The following is a 23,693-nucleotide window of genomic DNA, read 5'->3' on the forward strand; positions in this document are numbered from 1 at the left end:
ATGTCACTGGGTATCCCTGCAGACTGGCAAGCATCCGATCAGCAGGGATCCCCAGTGACATCATTCATCATATATGCATTGGCAATACGTGGTAAATGCTGAAGAGAGAGAGAGAGCTCCTTCCCCTCTCTCTCCCTGCCATTTGTGACAGCAGCCTTGGCGGCATTATCGAGCAGCAGCAGGAGGAGCGGGTCCAGATACCCACAGCTACGTTCAGGTGGTGGAGGAAGCCGGGATCCGTAAGTGCGGTCTGGCAGAAGAGCCGGCCGAGACCCTGAAACGCCGTCGGATAGCATAGGAGGCTGGGACACAGAAGCGCTGACAGAAGTCATTTTCATACTGAAATGACCGTGGATCGCTGATGACAGAGGGGAAGGAGCCCGCTCTCTCTCTTCAGCATTTACTACAAATGGGAAAGTCCATATATGGTAAATGATGTCACTGGAGATCCCTGCTGATCGGATGCTTGCCAGTCTGCAGGGATTCCCATTGACATCATTCACCATATATGGACTTGCCCATTTGTAGTAAATGCTGAAGAGAGAGAGAGGGCTCCTTCCCCTCTCTCATCAGCGATCCCCAGTGAATTGAGGATGTCAGCGTCACTCAGGGCAGGGAGAGAGAGAACAGGGAAGGAGCCTTCTCTCTCTCTTCATCATTTACCACGTATGGCCAATGCATATATGATGAATGATGTCACTGGGGATCCCTGCTGATCGGATGCTTGCCAGTCTGCAGGGATACCCAGTGACATCATTCACCATATATGGACTTGCCGATTTCACGTAAATGATGAAGAGAGAGGGATTGCTCTTTATCCCCTCTCTCTCTGCCCCTATGTTATGCTGACATCCTAATTACTGGGGATCGCTGATGAGAGAGGGGAAAGAGCACTGAATTAGCAGGGAGGCTGAGTCCGTTTTTTTCATACCATCTCTTGCAGCAGCCTTCTCACTTCAGACTCCGCCTCCCGATCACACATGCCAGCGTGCACGAGCTGGCATTTCACAGCTGTGCACGATGAGAGGAAGCGCGGCCACAGCAATGAAATGAGTTGAAAAAAAAGCCGTGGGCGGGCTGGATCAAATGTTAACGCCCCCTAAAAGAAACGGAGCTTGGAGCTGGGTTGAAGACGGCCATTTACTACAGGTTTTGAGGGTTTTATCTGTGATGTGCTGCGACTTTAGAAAAAAGGAACGATGCTACTACAATCAAGGTAAGGGGTATTTTTATTTGCCCTTAAGTCATAGTTCTCCTTTAAAGACCTTTGACCATTACACATTTAATTACTCAGTATTTACAAACAGTACAGCCCCTCAAATAAGTATGTACAAGTGAGTTACCCGTAAAACACCTAACACTGATATTATATTTTTACACAATATAATATCATGTGTGATGGAAAAGGAAACATTGCTAATCATAAGACCCAACATGTGTGATGTCTTTGCAGGTTTACTTGTAAAGGATACTGCTTTGGGAACATAGTTGCTCCAGTGGTCTGATTGAATGCTCCATCTTTTTTGAAGACTCTGAATCCCCTCCTAGCATGTCTTCATCCTGCTCCAGAAAAAACACAAAATGGAATAGTTTTTGGCATAGTCTAAAAGACGAAAGATATAGCTTATTTACCTTTTTTATCATTTCTTTATGACTTCAAGATAAAATATATCAATTAAAAAACAAGAAGGAATTTTTAACTATGTCCTCACAATAATGTTTGTAACATGCTTTTTCCACTTCCCCCATTGGCTTAAAAAGGAATGGCTGTCTGAGGCAACTATTGGCATTTAGGGAAGTTACATATTGCAAAGATACCCAAGGGTGATAATAGTATGCTTTGCACATCTACACATGTATTCGCCAGCACAGGGTGCAGAAATATCAGTCAGGGACAATTCACACCTGCCTGCATGAGCAATGCACTGCATAACCTGCACTCTCCTGTGCGTTGTAAAGGGTGGTGCAATGTGTTGGTGCACAGCATTGCATTGTTTATACTTTTCTTCTTTTTTTAATCTTTATTGAAAGTGATAAAAAAGACAGGGCATTGCGATGCGATGTGGTGCATTGACATGCATTGCACTGTGTAAAAATGCAGGCATGCTGCATTTTTATGCAACACACGCCAATGCACATGTGAGGTGTGGAGTGAACATAGCTCATAGAGAATATTTGCTTTCTATGTGCCCTTGTGTTGAGCCGGCTTTGATGAATGCAAATCAACACAGCTCAAAGTGCCTGGTGTAAAAGAGCCCTTAATATCCGCCAGACCCCAGTTTGCCACCTTGGAAAACTGAGAGGGAAGGGAGGGTTGTTGCATGCACATAGTAGTGTAGTAGTGGGTATGACTAATCTGTAGTTGGCATGGCTCAATTGGTGTATTTAAATCATTATGGTTTGGTCATTATGAATCTGGTAAAACAGAGCCATTTTTTTTAATTATCAATAGCAAACATTTTTTCCCTTCTGTCTGGGGATTAAGACAGTTCATAATTCTTCATCCTGCTCTTACAAAACTGCTTCTGGTACAGCGATATTAACTGCTTGAAGACCAGGTGTTTAGACCCCCTTCCTGGCCTGGCCATTTTTCAGTATTCAGCGCTGCAGTACTTTGACTGACATTTATTCTGTAATACAACGCTGTACTGAAATTAATTATTTTGGTGGTATTTAATCACCACTGCGGTTTTTATTTTTTACTATAATTAGGAAAAATTTCTGAAAATGTTGAAAAAAAAAAGTTTTGTTTTACATTATGTTAAGAAACATTTATTATTACCCAGTTTTTTTGTAAAATATAAAAGATGGGGTCACGTCGGGTAAATAGACAACAAAAATGTCAAGCTTTAAAATTGTGCGCACCCGCGAAATCGCAGAAAACTACCATACCCAAAATTGGCCATAGGCGACGCTTTAAAAGCTTTTACCACTCATCAGCATCGTGTTATCAGTGATTGATGGCCCTAGAATTATTGCTCTCACTGCGATGTTCACGGCCATCCGTAACATGTGCGGCGTAATGTCCACAATCGTCGTTATCGCAGGTATGCACCCCGACGCATGTTTGTATGCGTGTATGTATGGGTGGGGACTTTAACGCGGGACAACGGCGGAGGGGGGGATCACCGATCGTTACCTAATACAAGCGATCCGCCGAGTCTATTGCCGGCGGATCGCTTGTATGTTAACAGGCATCGCTGTCTGTTTTTAAATATCGGGCATGTCTGAGCGGGGTACGTGTCTGAGTTGGACGTCTAAAGACGCCCGCTCAGATCTAGAAAGCTCCCGGCTCTCTAGATCTGAGCGGTATAGTATTGTGTGCCATAAGTGGCGTAGTGGTTAGCGTTTCTGCCTTACAGCACTGGGGGTCCTTGGTTCTAATCCCGGCCTGGTCACTATCTGCAAGGAGTTTGCATGTTCTCCCTGTGCCTGTGTGGGTTTCCTCCAGGTGCTCCAGTTTCCTCCCACACTCCAAAGACATGCTGGTATGTTAATTGGCTCCTCTCTAAAACAAATTGGCCATCTATGTATGTATGAAAGATAGGGACCTTAGATTGTAAGCCCCTTGAGGGTAGGGACTGATGTGAATGTGCAACTATGTAAAGTGCTGCGTAAATTGTTGGTGCTATATAATACCTGAAATAAATAAATAAGAGAGTCAATACTCTATGTACTGTACTTTTAAAGTGGAGAACATGCACTTTACACACAAAGTGTCAATAATGTATGTGATTCTAAATTGGAGAATCTATACTTTACAAACAGAATAGCGTGTGCAATTCTAAAATGAAGAAGCTACTTATAAATCTACAGGAGCTAAATTTGAATCAACACTAATTAATTACTCCAGCACAATGTCGAGCAACAAAACCCATATGCGTGACCTGTACTCATTTAGTGGCTAGAGTTCACCAGAAGAAACAATTCCACCCTGAAGGGCATCTAATGACTACATACTCCAAAGATCAAAAACAATAACAACCAGACTCTTGCAATACAACAGATTATCTTTAAACTTTAAAGTTCTATCACCCTACCTGTATGAGCTCAACACCCCTAAGCTAACAAAGAATGTCTATATCTACAATAAACAATGGCATGGAAACATACTGCACATGTAATTACAATTTCACCTTTACTGCTTACATAAAAATTCATAAAAATTAATGAGCTCTGCTGTATACTGCAAATGACCTCTATATATTTATATATAGCCATATGCCATTCAACTATAATGGTATTAGAATCCATCAATCCCATAAATTGCTTTAATTGTGTACAATCTAAGTTCATGAACATAATATATTAAGCTACTAATAAAAACAAAAGCATGAATACAGTGCAGTAACAGTTTCGGGCATACATTAAAACATCTAGAGCTTGACAAAGGGAATAGATGCCTCATACTGTTGCTATACTTTTGTTTTGCGCAATAAAAGCAAAGCTCTTTGTGCTACAACTCTATACTCATACACAATGCATTCAGAAAGTATTCAGACCCGCTTCACGTTTTTCAGTTTTGTTATTTTGCAGCCTGATACTACAGTTGTTTAAATTCTTTTTTCCCCCTTATTAAGCTACACTCAGTACCCCATAATGACAAAGTGAAAACAGAATTTTAGAATTGTCTGTGAAAAAAAACCAACTGAAATATTACATGTACTTAAGTATTCAGACACTTTACTCAGTACTTTGTTGAAGCACCTTTGGCAGCAATTACAGCCTGGAGTCTTTTTGGGTATGATGCAACAAGCTTTGCACACCTGGATTGGGGGATTTAGCTTATTCTTCTTTGCAAATCCTCTCAAGCTAAGCCAGGTTGGATGGGGACCAGGCACTGCCCTGGACAGCTACTTGCAGGTCCCCAGCAGACTGCCAAAGGTCCCCACAATCGTGGGAACTCAGACAGCCTCCGCGGTTTAACGATTTAAAGGGCCGGTATCAGCCTAAGAATCGTGGCGTTTTCACGAGTACAAGTACTCATGAAAATGCCTGGTATCGACCCCGATACCAATACTAGTATCAGTATTGGTACATCCCTATTTTAAATAATTATCAAACAGGCTGACATGGTGTGAAGTGTATCTGCCATTTTCTGGATTTTGTCTCTGACATAATAGATTGTAATTTTTATTAAAACCTGCTTTATCTCTCCCTTTTACACCTTTTACACTGCTGCCGAGTCAAGCTTCTTACATCTCCAGCCACTGTCCTATAGGTCAGTCTATTGTCTCTGAAATATGGTCTGAAATTTAAATTTGTTCAACAACGGCCTCACCTCTGGAATATGGGGCTGTGGTGTTGAAGTGTTTTTGTGCACTGTGCAACATTATATTAAAAACAAGCTATGCTTGGTTTGCCACTGCTTGACAATTGTTATGAACATGAGGAATTGTGCTTTATTTTTTTGAAGTGTATGACTATGCTCTAATGCTCATAAAACAAACATTTCATGATAAAGCCAAGTAAAGCTCAATTAAAGTCACAGAAAGAAAAATGCGGTCAGACAGTGTACTAACAACCTCCATTTAGATAGTCTAACCTCCACTTCACCTCCCGTTACAACAGGTATAGATTCAATCTGTACATGACCGTACTGTCAAATAGGCATCAGAGTTAGACCCAATGCTCTCAGTGAGAGATCTGATCTATTCCTCAGCAATACAAGTTAATTGAGGACAACAAGTTTATGTGAGGACACTTCTTTTGATGGGTGTGGCTGTTACCAGTCAGCATAGAGCACTGAAGTGTGAGGGCAGAAAGCAGCATATTCACCAACAAAAGTAATTTTAAGTATTTGAAGGCATGTCCAACAAAAATCAGTAAATATTAGAGGGGGTGCAGGATCGAAAATAAATAAGATGCTTATTTCTTTTTATCCTGCACACCCTCTAATATTTACAGATTTTTGTTGGATATGCCTTCATATACTTAAAATTTGGATTTCAATTGGGATTAAAATTCCTGTTCTCTTCTTGTAAGTGAGCCTGCAGTTACTGTGCTCTGTCAGGGTTTCTAACCCTTCCTTGTCCTGTTGAGCTGCAGCCTGTTTTCTGTTGCAGTGTGTCTGGCAATGTTGGTCTCTCTTTGGTGCCCTCTTATGACCAAACCCATACATCATCATTCTGCAAATACTGGCAAATCTCCCGGAAACTTACTGTCTCAGAGTAATGATGCAACACCAGTTCACTATTTAACCATCAGCTTGTCCATTTAGTCTCCACCCTTGTGAGTGTTTAGCTCTATCAAGTGCTCTGCTGTTGTTCCTGTTCTCCGTGTGTGACCCAGCTTGGAACTCAAAGCCATTTGTGTGCTTTATTGGGACAGGGAAGGATAAATAGTGAAGACGCCATTTTGAATTCACCTTCAAAATAACAACTCTTGTTATGGACAAAAACTGAAGATGTACATCTGTACAATGTTGCTTTGAGATGCTAGATCCGCATAGCTGCTGTATAAACAAAGGGTTAAGACATCTGAGCTAAGCACTCTGTTGTATCACAGGTTACATGCATATGCCTTACACATTTTCCTTTGTAGCAAAAGACTGGCACAGGTTCGCATGGTAGTCAATGTTCAGCATTTATTCCCTAATGTATTAATTAAAGTGGATTATGTTGCCTAGAGATCCTCTGATATATCATGCTGCTGGCATATTTTATTTTCCAGTGCAGCAAATCTGTCAAAATTAAAAGATATCTGTATAGCTGATAAGATACTTGATGGCAGAAACTTAATTTCACAGACATTTGCACCATGCTGGTCAACAATGCATATCTAATCACAAGTTTTTGTAAGGAATAATATGCCAAATCCACAGTATATATAGAGTTAGCACATTACAAGTGAACCAACCAGTGAACCAACACTTCAGTGCTAGTTGATGTCAATAGTGTCCATATAAATGTTCTCCACACAGATGTTAATCCAGCACAATTATTACACAGGATTTATATAGCGCCAACAGTTTGCGCAGTGCTTTACAATATAAGGAAAACATTACAATCACAATACAATTCAAGACAAGATGGTAAGGAGGGCCCTGCCCATGAGGGCTTACAATCTAACATACTCTCACCTTTTACAGAGGACCTTGACTAAAATGCATTAGATAGGTCAACTACACTTGTACCCCTTAAGGGTTATGCTTTCACTAGATCGCTTCAGCATTAACCCTCCAAAGGGCTCTTAACATCACTCAGAAAGAAAAAGCAGTAAATAATATCAAACCGTAAGATCTTTTATAAAAAATTAATAAAACCACACTTACAAAAATAGTGCACTAAGATTGTGCAGAATAAAAGCACTCAAGTTAATAAGCTTTGAGCAGCCAGCGCTGCAAGCCCGTCCATACGCTGAAAAGTTCCTAATCCAGTTGGTCCCAGCCTTAACATCACTTCCAGTCTCCATGTCATCAGGTTCCACCTTGCACATTACGTCACCAGGTTTTATTGTTTTAGGACTGCACTTTTTTGGACACTTTTTGTATACTGCTTTTCAGGAGAAGTACTGAGTGCTTATAGTATTTTAGTGTAGGTTAGAGAGCAAAAGGATCTAAATAGAGATATGCCCTTTTAATACATGGGAATGGTCTACAGCAGAGATAAAGCTGTTTTTAGAGTAGGATACTCACACATGTCCACCATTAGTACAATAATAATTAGGACATAGACAATGATGTAATGGTGGAAAATGGTTACAGCAAATAATATCAGAGCAAGGGTGTATGTGGTAAAATCCAGATGTGTTAGAAAGTGCAACTGACTTCTACTTATCTAGATTGTGTTGTATTTCAGTGAAGACTTGACCAACTGGCACAAGTAGTGTATCAGGAAAAAAAAAAATATTTTAGAGTGACCAATGTTCTCTCTTAAATAGATCAGAAAGTATTATGTATACTCAGTATACATAGTATAGGTAAAGATTCACACATTTTGTTGTGTCAGTGTGAGATGAGCTTGCAGTTCTTCAACTAATGTGGTTCATAATTGTGTAATCGACTGCAACATATAAGCATTCATTCTCTGGTCAAAACTGGAAATATTCTGCAGATTCTGGTTTTATGCGACTCTCAAGTAAAATCTGCTAAATAAAACCATGAGAAGGAAAATCAGAACCACATGGAGATTATTTTGAAACTAAGGTATATAATTACCCTGCCAAGAAAAAAGGTCGATTTTGGGACAAAAGTTCATTAGACCGTAGATTTTTTTGAACAGCAATGAAAGAAAAGTTTATCATTACAAAACATTAGCCTCTGAATGAACTTGCCATACAGGAGTCTTTTGTAGGAATTTAACACAACAAAACATGATTAGAAGCATTAATAAAACCCAATGCAAAGTACTGGACACATATATTAGAAATTCAGAACATCCACTGATTTTATATCAGCAGTGCAAAGGCAGCCATAAACTTGGTAGCCCCGTTTTAGCCAATAATGGTTGAATTGGAAAAGCACTGTACATCTATGGGCTGGACACCATCAGGTAACTAATCTCTGATAGACCATTTCCACCTAGATACAGCCAGCACTGTAGATTTCTTTGCAGGGCATATACATGGATTATCTGCCAATGCAAAAGTATAGGCAAAAATTGTTTCATAAAATGATAATTTGCTTCAAAATGACTCTATTCTGGGTTTTAAAAAAAAAACTAATGTTGGGGCTTGCTTTTATATGGTTTTCCCCTGCTGTATAGGTCCCACCCTTCCCCCTCCCAAAAAAAAACCAAGCTAATACCAATTTTCTAAAATTTTGTATTTGTCTGTGGCTAGACAGGAGCCATACCCCCTTGTGCTTGGGTCTGGTGATTGGCCTCTTATGTGCTGGAAGCATGGAAAAGGAAACAGCAAGCAATTAACGGTAGGTTGGTGTTGCCAATCATCAGTGCTACATTAATTTCTATTTAGTTGTTTCTAAGCAACTTTAGTTAGTATCATACAGGTGACTCTCAGATCTGAGAATGAGATACAGCACAAAGGTTATTCACTAAATGTGATAGATACATTCAGAAGTATGATTGCTCAAAACCATTGAATGAATCCATGGCAACAGTTCAAAGTTGTTAATCTCTACACCACGTCATCTTCACCCAGACAGCATCACAATAGAAAGAAAAACATAAAGGTTAATGTAACCTAAGGCTAGCACAGGGGCCAAAAGAGACCTGGAAGTAATCCACAGCTTCACAATCAGAGCTTAATGCTACATTTTATTTTTTAGATAGAATTGTGTGGACTCCACTCCCTTCTCCATCAGTAATCCTGTAAATGTCTGTAAGATGAGAAGTAAGAAATAGTAAGACTAAAGGAGAGCTAACTTAAATCTCTCTTGGAAGTGCATACTTTCTTTGCTTACTGCCATATTGCTCACTGGTTTTTGCACTCTTTTTGTTTCCCAGCATGCCCCGTGCAGCTTTTTTTTCACCCTGTCTGGATACCAAACAAATCCAGGTGGGTAACCAGATGAAAAACCCATGTTTGACATCAACAACTACTCTCTTAACTTAACAGCATGCGATAAAGATAACATCGCTCCTTCCCAGTACTTATAAATTACCACTCAATACCAGTCAATTACAACTTTATTGACTCCACACGATACCACTTAGTCTCTTTCAAGGTCTGCTCCGCTCTAATATGGTTCACCACAAATGTGCTTAATCTCTATGATTTTGAAAAGGAGTCAGAATACTTGGAAGCTAGATTTAGGAGGAGGGGCTACACTCACAAGTTCTTTAGTGAGGCATATAATAGTGATAACAAAAGCCTATGGGAGAATTTATAAACAGGGTATTAATGATCAAGGTGACCATACAGTAAGGCCCTGTTCACACCTTTATGTTTTGTCGCGCGTTCAACGGTCTATGTACGCTCTACACAACGTACAAACTTGAAAATCCCATTGTTTTCTATGTGTATGGTTCACACCTTTCCGTATTTCAGCCCGTCTGAACTCGTTACAAAACGGCCTACGCCCAAAGAATTACATGTACTTCTTTGGAGCGTTTTGGTCTCGCGTTTCCATTGGGATACAGCCAAGTAGCCCTCGGAAACGCGCGACGCGAAACGCACGACAAACACGTTTTTTCAATACGCCTAGGTGTGAACCCAGCCTTCGGCCCCGTTCACACTGAGCGATTTATCGCGCGGTAATTCCCGCGATATCGCGGCTATTTACCGCGCGATATCGCTCTCCAATGCATGGCAAAGGGGCTCTGTCCGTCGCTGTCGCGTGTCATGCGTCGCTACAGCAGGACCCTTTTTGGAGCGGATTTTGCCGCGATTCTAGCTTGCTCAATGCAAGCATTTGCACGATATCGCGCAAAATGCAAATCGCGCGACAAACGCGCGATTTGCGAATCGCTCAGTGTGAATGGGGTTTTACAATACACACAGAATACATGTACATTTTGGATTTCTTAATCACTCATCCTTCCTGCTTATCAACTGTGGAGAAAAGCTAAAAGCCATACATAGGTTTTAATGGCGTGGCTGACTTACTGACTTTGGAGAACATTTCCATGGAACATCAGTTTTAAAGTTTTGTTGAATCTTTTGATCTCTCTAACCCAGTTGTCTGAAGATTGTACACTAAAATAGGTCACAATAAGCCAAACTCTGTGAAAAAATGTTAATCTACACACCGCATTTGGTGTGTAAATTATCGTGTAAAAGCTGTATGCTTATAGATCCTTGGTTCTCAACTAGTGGGTTGTGACCCAAAAGTGGGTCACGAACCCATGTTCAGTGGGTCACAGCGAGCCTTCCACTTTTCTAGATGAGAGGCTCCTCAGCCTTCACCTAACGCAGCACTGTCAGTTCTTATGCCAAAATATGCTACTTGGCACTGAGTGTAAGCTTGAGGCGTAGTGGGTTGCGGCTATGGTTGCGAGGGATCTCCATCCATACGTATAGCTCCCTTGTGTGTCCTGTAGTCAGGGGCGGACTGGGCCGGGGGGCAGGGTGGCAATTGCCCCCCGGGCCTCTCCGATGCCGTAGCGTACGGCCCCCGTGACCCCCACTGTCGCCGGCATCCGATGCGGCATCTGTGATCGGCGGCCGCTGGGTCCTCGGCTTCTCGGGCTGCCCTCTACACTGCCTAACATGCATCACCTCCTCCCCGCCTCACGCTTGCCGCTGCCAGACCCGCCCGCCCGCATCCACGCTCCACACACCGCACCTCCTCCCTGCCTCACATCACCCGACCATTCACACTACCGTTACATGGATGGCAAAAGTGGCAGACGGGCAAGGAGAAGGCGGGGGGAAGAGGCAGAGCGGGAGGGAGGCAAAGTTGCTGCACCATGGGCCTCTAGGTTATACTTGCCCCCTGGGCTAAAAGTTGCCAGTCAGCCCCTGCCTGTAGTGGTGCCTGGATTAGAGTGATGTCACATTCTGGCTCCCGGCACCTCTTCAGGGCACACAAGTGAGCTGTACAAGCAATGCACATATGGAGCTCCATCACAGCAGCCCACACTGGACCCCAGGCTGAGGATCCACTTCAGTTCTTGTAAGGTAGGGAGATCATAAAAAAAAAGAAAACAAATATTTTTTTTGGAGTGTGTATGAGAATGTTTGTAAGTGAGTGAGATTGTGTCTGTGGTTGTGTGTGTCTGTCAGCGTTTTTGAGGGCCCGTTCACACTAATACAGTGCAATAATCACACAGTCCCATGTCACTGTACCATGCAATCACGCCTACCACAAGTTCTGGTGTGGGAAGTGTGTTACGTTGCCCACAGTTTGATAGCAGTGCGACATGGGTCCCGACTTAAGGACAAATGTGGGTCATGAGGTTACACAGGTTGAGAACCACTGCTATAGATTGTAGGCTCTCACGAGCAGGGCCCTCCTACATCCTGTACTGAAATTGTATTGTTAACTGTATTGTCTCCCTCAGTTTTGTAAAGCGCTGCGTAAACTGTTGGAGCGTTATAAATCCTGTATAAAAATAATAATAATGTGTGGAGAGCTGCTGCAAAGTATAAACATCTTACTTTACAGCATGCTGGCTCCTAGACATAACGCCAGTCTTCTGGGCACTGTGGGGAGTGAGGGAAGCAAATCCAACAGTGAAGTGCTCCAAACACATCCCTACTCCTAATTGCTCATTCATAAAATGCCTTGTATTTTTCTTAAAGAATACAAGGCATCCTGTGATTGAAAGGAAAGAACGGGAGGGGATGTGACATCATCTCTCCTCCTCCAACCACAGACCACCAGCTTACTGACAAAAGAGGGTTGGGTGGACTGGTATTATAGCTCTCATATATTTCCCTTGTATATTTAGCTGTTTGTCTGGAGTTAAGCTTTAAGAAATTACTTTTCTCTTACTTTTGCTGAATTTGTTTACCTTGGTAGTTAGCCATGTTTATATGAACATACAGATGGAAACTATTAGGCCTCATCCATATGAGAGCAGAAGGCCATACAATGTATATTAGGTATTTGTTTATGAGCCTGGAAGGTGTCTGGAAGTGACAAATGTCTGTGTGCATCCATGGCCTTCAGTCTGTAAAACAGCCTGCGTCCATGGGCGTACATCCGTGCCTGCAGGCAGGTCCATATTGGGATGTGCAGGAAGATCCATATAGAAGCAGTGTCTTTAAGTCTGTTATTGATTTTTATAGGCTGAAGACCACAGCTGCACCCAAGCACCTATCATTCCACCCAGCCGCATAAATAAAAACGTCTCATTTGTGCTGTACGGGCCTCTGCACCCTTCTGAATGAGGTCTCAGTGTGTAGAAACCTAACTTTTATTATGCTTAACACCATGTATGTTTTGTACAATAAGTTTAGATTTGACAAATGCATGTGGCCACTAGTAGGATTTTACTTTAGGGGAAATATATTGCAGTGCAACCACTTATACAAAACAGATTGATATTTTCCTCTGCCAAGACTTCTACACTGTTTCTTAAAACAATGTTTATTTTTAAGCAAAGAAATCTTGTTTTAATCTATTACTGATATTCGTCCATACAAATCTTACGTTATCTAACCTTGTGGTTTTAGATGATGGTTTTCCGTTAATATTCCTGGAAGGAAGCTGAAAAAATGATCAGATAAGTAAACACTCTTAATTACAGATGAAACATACAGGTGAAACTCGAATTAGAATATCGTGCAAAAGTAATGGCAGTAATTGCTGCAAAAGGGGCCCAAACCAAGTACTGAGTACGTATGCATGCTTGTACTTTTCAGAGGTCCGATATTGTTCTATGTACAATCCTTGTTTTATTGATTGCATGTAATATTCTCATTTTTTGAGATTGTGGATTTGGGGTTTTTGGGGTTTTCATGAGCTGTAAGCCATAATCATCACAATTATGACAAATCATGGCTTGAACTATCTTGCTTTGCATGTAATGAGTCTATCTCACATATTAGTTTCACCTTTTAAGTTGCATTAGTGAAATAAATGAACTTTGCGCGATATTCTAATTATTCGAGTTTCACCTGTATGCTCTGTGATGCATGCCCTGCAGCACTGAAAGATACCGAACATCAATATGCTGGCAAAGTACTTGAGGACTGTGTACCCTCTCCTTAGCAGGGACATACAAGTAAAAAGATTAAGAAACAAATCCGGTCTAATTAATAAAATAGTAAATTGCTTTAGGGGCATATGATATTATTAAAAGTCTGTTTTACAATAGGGACCCCCTTATGGCCCTCTAAACTACTCTGTATCTGAGGGAATGTTCAAATCTTCCCACTTTAAGATTAATTGGTAAACTGTGGAAGTCCATTAAGGGATTCTTGGATATTTCTGACTTTACAAAATACACTCCGATATGGGATAATGGGGTATTGTACGAGGTAAATAAACTTCAGGGATTTGGAATATGGAAAGAAATTGGGATTGAATAATTGACGCAAATCTATGATCAGGGTATTTTGTGCTCGTTTGAACAGTTACGGGCAAGTTATTCACTACCGAATGCTCAATTTTATAAATATCTGCAATTAAGACATGCCCTCACGGCACATCCAGGTGTACGGGAGATCTGTATTAATGTAAATGTGGTTATAGATACATTTTTTGATACAACAGTGACGAGAGGTTTGATCTCAAAAATGTATGCAAATTTACTACCTGGGGTCCTGAATAAATCTCCCATGAAATGTAAAGTGGGTTGGCAAATGGACTTGGGGCCTCTGGATGAAGCCCTCTGGAGGGAGGCGTTGTTGTCAATCCAATTAGTTTCACCATCTGCATCGCATAAATTGACGCAGCTTTATATTGTACACAGAACATAACGGACCCCTGAATTCCTACATAGGATAGGATTCAGGGAAAATTCTAAATGTACAAAGTGTGGGGTTGAACCTGGTTCATTAATACATCTGCTCTGGCGATGCCCGAAGCTGAAACGATATTGTCAGGAAATAGTGGATATAATAAATACAGCCTTTGGAGTCCATATTTCTAATACTCCCTTGCTATGTATCCTGGGTATTTTTGGACCCACAAAGGTGGAATATTACACAAAGGTGGCAATAACGAGGGCTCTATTCGTAGCCCGGCGTAGTATAGCCCTTAGGTGGATTTCAGCAGCGCCTCCCACAGTAGAGGAGTGGAAGAAAGAACTAGATAAAGTGGTTGGATTTGAGGGAATTATGTTCAAACACAGAGGTGCTATGGATGAATATGGTAAAATGTGGGATAAGTGGATTGAATATGGGTATAATATCTTCCGTATAATATCTCTCCTAAATTTTATTGGTATTTTGAGGAGTGACGTGGCTTGGGAGATATGGTATTTTGAGAGGAAAATTAATTTCATTTTATAAGGAGGTTTTTTTTTTTGTTTTTTTGTGGGTTTGTAGGTATTGTCATCTGTTTTGTATTGCTGTTTTTATATGTAATTATGGATGTAAAAGTTTGTTCTATGTATCGTATTATTGAAATAAAAAAAAAAGTATTGAATTACAAAAAAATTGCTTTAAAAGTGGCAGCAGAATTACTAAATATAACTCATTTCAAATTTTACCTAATTTCCTTTTAATTGGAGAACAGCTAATAAAGAAACCATCTACCTTGTCCATGTTATCCCTCCATTACATTATGCTGACAGGACAGCATGCACACAATGACAGGAGGGAAAACATTGCTTTGTGGATGCTGAGTTTGTTTCTTTTTCTAACAAATTTTGTTGAATTGGCCAATCAAAAGAGCAGACTGACATTTTTATACATGTTCTTGTCAGTAGGAGGCTTTGAGATACCATAAACAGTAAAAAGGGTAGGATTATAGTTTTTACTTCAAGAAGCACTCCAGTTGCATATAGAAAGGTAGCACTGAGTGTAATCCTAAATTGAATTTTAAATTGAGATATTGTAAAACTGTTTTTACAATAATTAAAGTGTATGTTTAGCCCAACGTTTTGATTAGCTTTACATAGGGTAGGGCAGGGTTAAAACACCTGCTGTCTATGCACTATTCGGAAAATTACCCCTCACTTCCTGTCCCAAAAACACCACAGTAAGTTACAGGAAAACTCCCAAAGTGAAAGAAATTCCTTTCTTAGACAGTTGTCCCTGGAAAGAATCCTCATTGTAAGAATTCCCCTCTATTCCTGTTTTGGGGACAACTCTTAAATGTTGGATTTCCCCTCCATTTCTTTCTCGGTGACGATGGTCATCAGAACTAATAGAGGTAAGAATCTCCCCAATGGTACACAGATATCAACAAAAAATCTAACAGAGGGTCTAAACCTTTCCCACTTTATCCAAGACTAAAAAAAAAAGTTTTGCCTAGAAATTCGCTTTAAAGTAATATTAAACTCTCAATCATTTTTCAATAATAAATTCAGATCAAACAAATATACACTCCCCAGCAAAGTACTTCTTTACATTTTTATCCAAACACTTACAGTCGTCATGGTTCAAAACAGCTCCAACTCTCCTGTCCAGTACAAGATCATAATGGAGAGCACCGTCTCCAGCAACTGTTCATCTACTAGATGGGACAGAAAGAGGTAGGAAGAAGGAGTGGGGAGGAGCAGGTAGTGATTTGCCTTGCTGTGCCTGTGTGTTTGTTGAGACACACAAAGCTTACTAAGACACAAGGGTGGCTCCATAGGACCCTGCAAGGGAAAGGAGCCACCCTAAAACAGGATATCAGGTCCTAGTGCTCAGAGGACCATTTGATTCTGCAGGAAACTAACGGAGCCGAACGCCATTCGGCTATTCACTTCAGCCGAGTACAGCTGACTTCGGCTCCCATCTGTTCAGCCAAATGCTTCAGCAAACCGTTCACCCCACTTCGGCTGTGCCTTCAGCTCAGCCGAGCAGAAGCATATGCGATCAGCACGACTGAGCTGTTCAGCTGCTGTTTTGGCCATTGTGAATAGCCCGTACAGCAACCCTTCGTTTGGCTGAACCGAAGGGCTCCGGCAGCCGAAGTGAGCCGAAGGATTAGCCGAACCTACAGCTATATCCTTCGGCTCCTTTGTGAATAACCACCTAAAACTTTTAAACATCAAGGAGCAGCATCCATTGTATGTGATTCAATCAGCATCTGAAATAGCTAAAAAAAAAATCTGACTTTATTATCACTTTAATTTATTTCTTTGTATCCTTAGTTTGGAGAGATGCAGAAGATTTCCTTTATACCTACAAATGGCAAATGTTTTTATCTCTTTTCTAGTTTCCCATGTTTTTGAAGAGGCTATTAAAGCAATGGTATTTTTCAAGGCATAATGGCTACCTCTTAAATACAGTATAATATCTACTTTAAAGTTGCTGAGAAAGTCATTTTATTGCCTACTAAACAGCAAACCCCAGTTCTGTCACAGATGATAGATTACACTGCTGGCCCCTTGCTTGAAGAATTGCACAAGGCGAAATACACTGCTTATCTATTTTGTCAGTGATCCAACAATTTATGTACCTTTGAGCTTTAAAGAAAAGCTAATACCACTTTTTAAGGAATAGAGGGTAATGAATTTGTTGGTGTATGAAACAAAAATAAAGAATGTATACGCCTATTTTTTTATAAAGCAATTCAAATGGCTAATGCTACACTGAATAGTCACTGAATGTATTGAGGAATTCTATTCACTGTTCACATAAACATTTGTTTAATTTTATCTAGGATAAATATCTGTCAAACGATTGCTTGAGTGATCTTTTCTGTTTTTTTTTACAAATGAGCACACAATAACAAACTACTAACATGCATCTATCGTAAACTGATCTTAATTTGTACTTTTGTGGTTTATGGCATTGCTATATGTATTTTAATTAAGATCAATGTGTAGGAATGTGCCGGAAGATATTTTTTTATCATTTGTAATGAATATGTCATAAAAATACAACACGTTTTATTAAAGTATCAGGTATTAAATCTTAAAAGTTCATTCAAGTACCTTAACTATTAACAGAACTCAGAAAGTAACATATTTGTGTATTACTCGGCTATAGAGCCTCAAATCATCTCTGAATTGGTGCTAACACTGTCCTTCCTTATGGAGGGTGGATATTTTTGTTTCCTTGTTCCCTACTCCAAGCTCTCTCCTGTGATGGGCTAAAATCTCTCATTTAGTTTACTAATTTGTATTAAAATTATGGTCTAATTTTTATTAATAGGGTACTTGAATGCATTTTTAAGATATAACTCCTGAGTTTAGTGCTACCTTAAAATTTGTGTGGTACCATTAAAGTCCGACATACTGGTGTTTTTTTGAAATGTTATATCAATTTTACAGATGTGGTACCTTAACCCATCAAGGATCATCTAATCGATTTGCACAAAAAACAGTAATAACTACTGGCATTTCTTGGTGCCTTTACTAGGTCATATACCAGACTGAAGCGTCAGCTGCAAAGGTCAGGAGAGGACTGGGCTATGTAGCTATGAGGGCTATTTGAAGGAGCACTGGCATTTGATGACTTACATTTTAATTGTGATATGTTTAAGGATTTGTCATAATTTTTAGGCTGTTGGGAGGCTGGGATTAAAATTTCAGATAATCTGAATATGAAGGGACTAATAAAAATGCGAAAAGTGTGCAGGATTATTCTGCCATAGAGTTCATGTTGACGCAGGATGGTAAATTGCAGATCACATGTAGAAATGTCACAATGTATTATTATCTTTTATTTATGAAGTGTCACTTTATTATGTCAGGCCACTTTTACATACAGAAACACTATTCAGAGTCTAATAGACCCTCAAAAAGAAGCTTGATAAACACAGAAATATGTGCACCAAAAAATAACCGAAATATGATCTAACATAGAAAGTCTTACACTGTATATTTCAGTACATCATTATACTAACTCAACTATCTTGGTGGGTTTGATATTACTTGACAAGGTTTGATAATAGACAAGGTTACCTGATCATGGTCAGCCAAAATATTTGCCATTTTTGTCTTACACATTGATGTGATTTGTCTAAATGTAAAAATCCAAAAATCCAGAGAGGATATAAACTGCACTGCATCTTGCTTTAAAATGCACAACCAACCCCTCTAGCACAAAACTGGCTAATGGAATTTCCCCCTTACATAATAATACACAATTAATGTCTGGGCCACATGACTGATTAATTATCTCATCTTGCTATTTCACACAACAATATAATTGCAATTTGATTTGCACTAGCATTTATCTTACAGTTTCTCAGTCACGGTGCTTCATGACCTTAGTTTGCTCTTTTTTTTTTGCTCTTTGGTTGCTTTCTTTCTGCATTTTTTGCCAAAAAATCATTACAACAGCAGCACACCGAAGAATGCACCTCCATGGTGATCAGAGAAATATTAGTCTTTTATAATTTGCTTATACTTGCATTGTTACACACTAGTGCTAATAATGCTCTAGCCCTCAATAATACCTATTTATCTTGAACGTGTCAATGGCCTTGAAGTGAAACCGCAGCATTTTGATTTATTGCCATTATTATCAAAAGGGAGTACAGAAAATAGTTATGCTAATCAGATAAGTGGTTTTACTTATGAAATACAGCTATGGCATTTCAGTAATTAGCAGAGATCTGTCACCGTGATGTGCAGGCCATAGTTCTCATATTCAGACCTCACAGGGACCACACTGAATATATTAAAGCATATAGAACAAGAAAAAGAGGGGCTTAAAGTGGACCTTGCATGAAATTGCAAGGTCTGCTAGCCCCTACCATGAAAAAAACTGCTTTAATAGCAAAAAAAAACCTGAAGAAAAAAAGAATAAAGTAGAAAATACTGACACCTACCAAGGAGAGGGTAATGTTGCTGAATGCTTAGGTTTCAAAATCCCATGAGAAAACATTCATACTATGAAGGTAGATTTTTTGTTTGTAGATTGTTTCAATATAGCAATTTATTGGGGGGGGGGAAAAACCAGCTATTATAAGTAAATATCTATTAAAAACAAAACAAAATCAGACCCTAACAAACTATTTTTCATCTTTATGAGTTATAAAAAACAACATGCATATATTAGATGATAAAGATAAAGTCAAAGTATTCTGGGGGCGATTCTATAAGGCCTGGTTCACACCTGGGCGTTTAACAGCGTGTTCCTACGCCCTGTAAAACGCTCAACATGTGAAAACCAATGATTGCCTATGGGCATGGTTCCCACCTGGGCATTTTACAGCGCGTAGGAACGCGCTGCAAAACGCCCTATGCCCAAAGAAGTACAGGAGCTTCTTTGGGGCGTATTTTCCGCGCGTATCCATTGGGATACAGCCAGGTAGCCCTCGGAAACGCGCGTTTGTCACGTGTTTTTTACCGCGAATATTTGATACGCCAAGGTGTGAACCCAGCCTAAAGCATTTGCGGCACTTTTCTGCCATTATGTCCGCATTAGAAAGTCCTGTGCCAAATTCATGAAAGCCATGTGACAGTTTTGTTGATATTTCTGACACGTGACAAATTTAGGCAGTTCTTATGTTAACAAGGATGCATAGGGGTTTAGAGAGTGCCACATCCTAATATCAATGGATAAGAAAGAACAGAAAAAAATGACTTTTTCGGCACCACCATTGTTTGTTAAAAATATAAAGCAAGGTTAAAATCGTCAACATATAGGGGTTGATTTACTAACCTTATAAACACACCACGAACATGTATACACCTCTGTAGTGTGTTCCCTCCCAGCATGATCTATGGGTGGAATCTAAACACCTTTGTAGTGTGTACACACCCAGCAGGTGTGTTGTGCAAAGCCAAGCATGAATTGCAAGGTGATGTTGTGTAAATTAGCTCTATGTTGTGTTGCTTGCGTTGATGAATGCAGGAATGTAAATGCATGAGCTAACCATTTTTGTCTAAAATGTGAAGCAGCATTATATATGCATCATGTGCATGATTTTTCCATATATGGCATTAGTGGAAATATGCTTTTAGAGACTTTTTGGTTGATAAATACGTTTTGCTGTGTGAAAATCACACGCACCTGGTGCGTGCGTGTGTTTAGGTTAGTAAATCACCCCCATATAGTCTTATTTACAAAACTGTGAAATTGTATGCCTATCATGAACCTGCACCTCCTCAATTGGTATACAATAGATAGTTAACCAAGTAATTTCTACGCGATATCATTAGTATGTAACCATGATAATTATAGATATTTTTTCATGGGGAGGTGCTCAACTCTTGCTCTACGTGTTTCACGGTACCACCGCTTCTTCAGGAACTTATGGGCATACAGTTGTGGTTCACAAATATCTCTTACATCATGGCTAAAATAGATAGGTTAAATTAAATCATCACACAGGTGGGAGGAGCAATGCAGCAAATCAATCAGGTGGGAGCCCAGGCACACACAACCAGAATCATTCCCAATCCAGGATGTTGTAAAGGAGCTTGTACAAAGGTATAAGAGTGTAGATGTAGAAATCAGTTGGGCCTTCACATAAATGGCTGTGACCAATAGTTTTAGTAGGAAAACCACCAGAATTGTAAAATATTTGAGTATCCCGAGATTTAGATCATCATCTGCATTTTTTATTCACCATAAGTGTCCCTCCAGTTTGTAGTAGTTCTTATGTGCAAAACATTTTCATTCTAGCGCTATGGCCGCAACAAATTGAGAAATACCACCATATTGGTGATAAGAAACATGGAGGTAAATAAGACCTCTGCTATGTTGGATTAAATGTTGTCATGTGTGTAAGTATTGTATTGCAGAGGCAATTCTGCAACAGCTTCATATATGCTTATAGTTACATGAATCTAGCACAAGTTGCGCCATTTGTTGCTCAGACGAGAGAAAGATTTCTAATGAGTGTCTACAACATTCTTGAAAATTTCCAGGGACTGTATATGTTTATACATATGGTATGCATGTGAAACATATTTTTATCTGTTTGTCTGTCTTCCTATCCCGTACATAAATGAGCACACCACTCACACAAAGAGTAGACAGAGTGCTATGAAAAGGTGTTACAAAAATTGTTTCCCCTATTCCAATCTTTCTGTGTTCTTCCGCAAAATGATATTAGAATATTAGATCCCGCAGTGGAAGTATAAAGTCCTGAGCTGCATCTGTTTGAGAGGTTTGCCACCTCTTCATTATTGAAAACTCACATCAGTTAGTGTAGTTCAGCATTAAGGAATTGGGCACATTTTTGCACAATAATTCAACCTTGATCTACTGCTGCAGGAAGCATTTGATTGCATCACTTCTATGACTGCACATTTTACTGTCTTCCACACCAGATACATGGCATGAAGAAAACACAAGTAATTCTCTTTTCGTTCAGGCTCCAGTCCCATGTTATAAAAATAGAAAAAAGGAGATGTAAACGGTAACTAAGAAGAACAAGAACAAAAATGTTAAACATTGCAGCTTAACAGTCCTTTGGTGTGGTGGCTGCATTAGTTGTCATCTTTCAGGAAGAAAATACAATTGATCTTGCCAGAAAAGCAGTTTAATTTTCAATTCCTGTGATCTATACTGAGCAAGAACAATATTAACTTTCTTCTGTAAACTGCTAATATCTCCTAACCCCATGTAAAGGAGATGAACACAGGCAAACATATGTGTAGTCCAGCCTGGGTGGCAGGCATGGCACTGCCCATAGAAAGAGTGTAAGAGTGAGCATAGCCACCCTAGAACAGGAAATGTTTTATTTGCGGGATTATCAGGTGAAAATACAGTAAAAACATGAATTTAGCCACCTCAAGACTGGAAAGCTTAAATATATATATTTTTAGCTTTGAGGTATTGATAATCTCTAGGGTCAAAGCAATGTACAACTGTTACTACTTCATATGTATTAGTTACTTAACTATTATTTGGCTAATTATTGCATTTATTTCTTATGAATCTATATCTTTTACAGGAATCTCTAATTTTATCCCCACCTTGGATGGCTTCATTTTCTGCAATCCTCATAACATCACAGAACTAATAGGGGTTACCTTGTAACAGTCAGACAGATGCTGTTTACATGGCACTGGCACCCTTAGATGGCGCTGACGAGTACAGGAATTTTGTTAATGAACCCCTTAAAGTGCATGTATATTTAAAGCGGGGAGGGATTAAAACCCCTATTTAATGCAGATCAGAAATATTAGATTTCTGTGAAATAAATACCCTTCTAAAAAACATGTGTTATATAAACATGAATTAATTCCTGTGTTTACATGGGGGTTTTAGAGATGGGGCTTCTCTGAACAGTAAGCACAGGCTTCATTGTATCCTGTCCTAGAATTTAGCAAGACACCTAAGGTCTCTGTTGAATTCCAGGTAGAATAAAACAGACCCAGGGCCTCTGATAGGGCAGTACAGGCAGTCTTCCTGTAGGGGGCCCAAGCCCCATCAGGCAAGCAAGGGGGTCCAGGCCGGGTGGGGGCTGCTTGTGGGTGGCAACAGCCCTTTCTCCCAACTCCTTAGCAGCAGCTCCATTTCATTTATCATCCCTGCCTCCCAGCACCCCTCCTAACAACACAGCACACTGGTCATTGTAGTCCTCAGTGTGGGCTCCGGCTGGGCAGTTCAGTGCAGCATCCTATATTTCTCAGTTTCTCTAGTGGCACACCGATTCCGGGACTTGATTTACCATTCGGTGGAGCAGGTGCTTGAGGTACATGCTATGAAGTTTCCCATTGGATGCTTCACAGCATATTTACAGGTTCATACTGGGGCAAGATTTTCTATCTGCAGAAGAAGGCACACTCCAGCAGGACGCTGAAGAGGTAAGTCACCTTTTTTTACCTCCTTTTTAGGTGGGGGTGCCCCAATAAAAGAGCACTGGGTAGCTCCCAGCTTCTCTGCTTGCAGCAGCTCTTTGCAGTGTATAAGATGACACCAGGCATGGGTGAGATGCTTAAAGATCATGGGAAGATACTATAGGGGGGTGGGATTAAAGTGTATGAAGGGACACTGGGGATGCCCTATTAGGTATGCTGTATGGGGCCATATTATTTCCGATAGCAACCCTGAACAGACCTGTGCTTACAAAAAAAAGACTGAGAGTATAACCCTTTTGCTGTATCATATTTCTGCCCTGTGATCCTTACTGATTGTCCCTGGCTGTACCATACTGCTGTATTGCACCTTCCCAGACTTATCCCCAGCGCTACTGCATTTCTTCTGTATACCCTGTGGTCTTAACCTTTACCTATGGTAGTAATAGATTTTTTGCGTGCTAATTGCTATTGAACCAAGCTAGGCTGAAAGTCCTGAACCACCTTTGATCTGTTTGTTCTCTTCCGTCCACACCTCTA

General features: G+C 40.1%; 1 protein-coding gene across 1 annotated transcript in view; it reads right to left on the reverse strand.

Moving 5' to 3' along the window:
* Positions 1-23,693, reverse strand: part of SMYD3 (SET and MYND domain containing 3) — a 423,906-nt gene that overhangs the window by 89,902 nt on the left and 310,311 nt on the right. The window contains exon 9 of the mRNA XM_018557057.1: positions 1,473-1,560. Coding sequence (XP_018412559.1) covers positions 1,473-1,560 — 88 coding nt within the window. The remainder of the gene's footprint in view (positions 1-1,472; positions 1,561-23,693) is intronic.

Source organism: Nanorana parkeri, unplaced genomic scaffold (genome assembly GCF_000935625.1).
Source record: "Nanorana parkeri isolate BGI_ZX_2015 unplaced genomic scaffold, ASM93562v1 scaffold264, whole genome shotgun sequence".
Taxonomy (NCBI): domain Eukaryota; kingdom Metazoa; phylum Chordata; class Amphibia; order Anura; family Dicroglossidae; genus Nanorana; species Nanorana parkeri.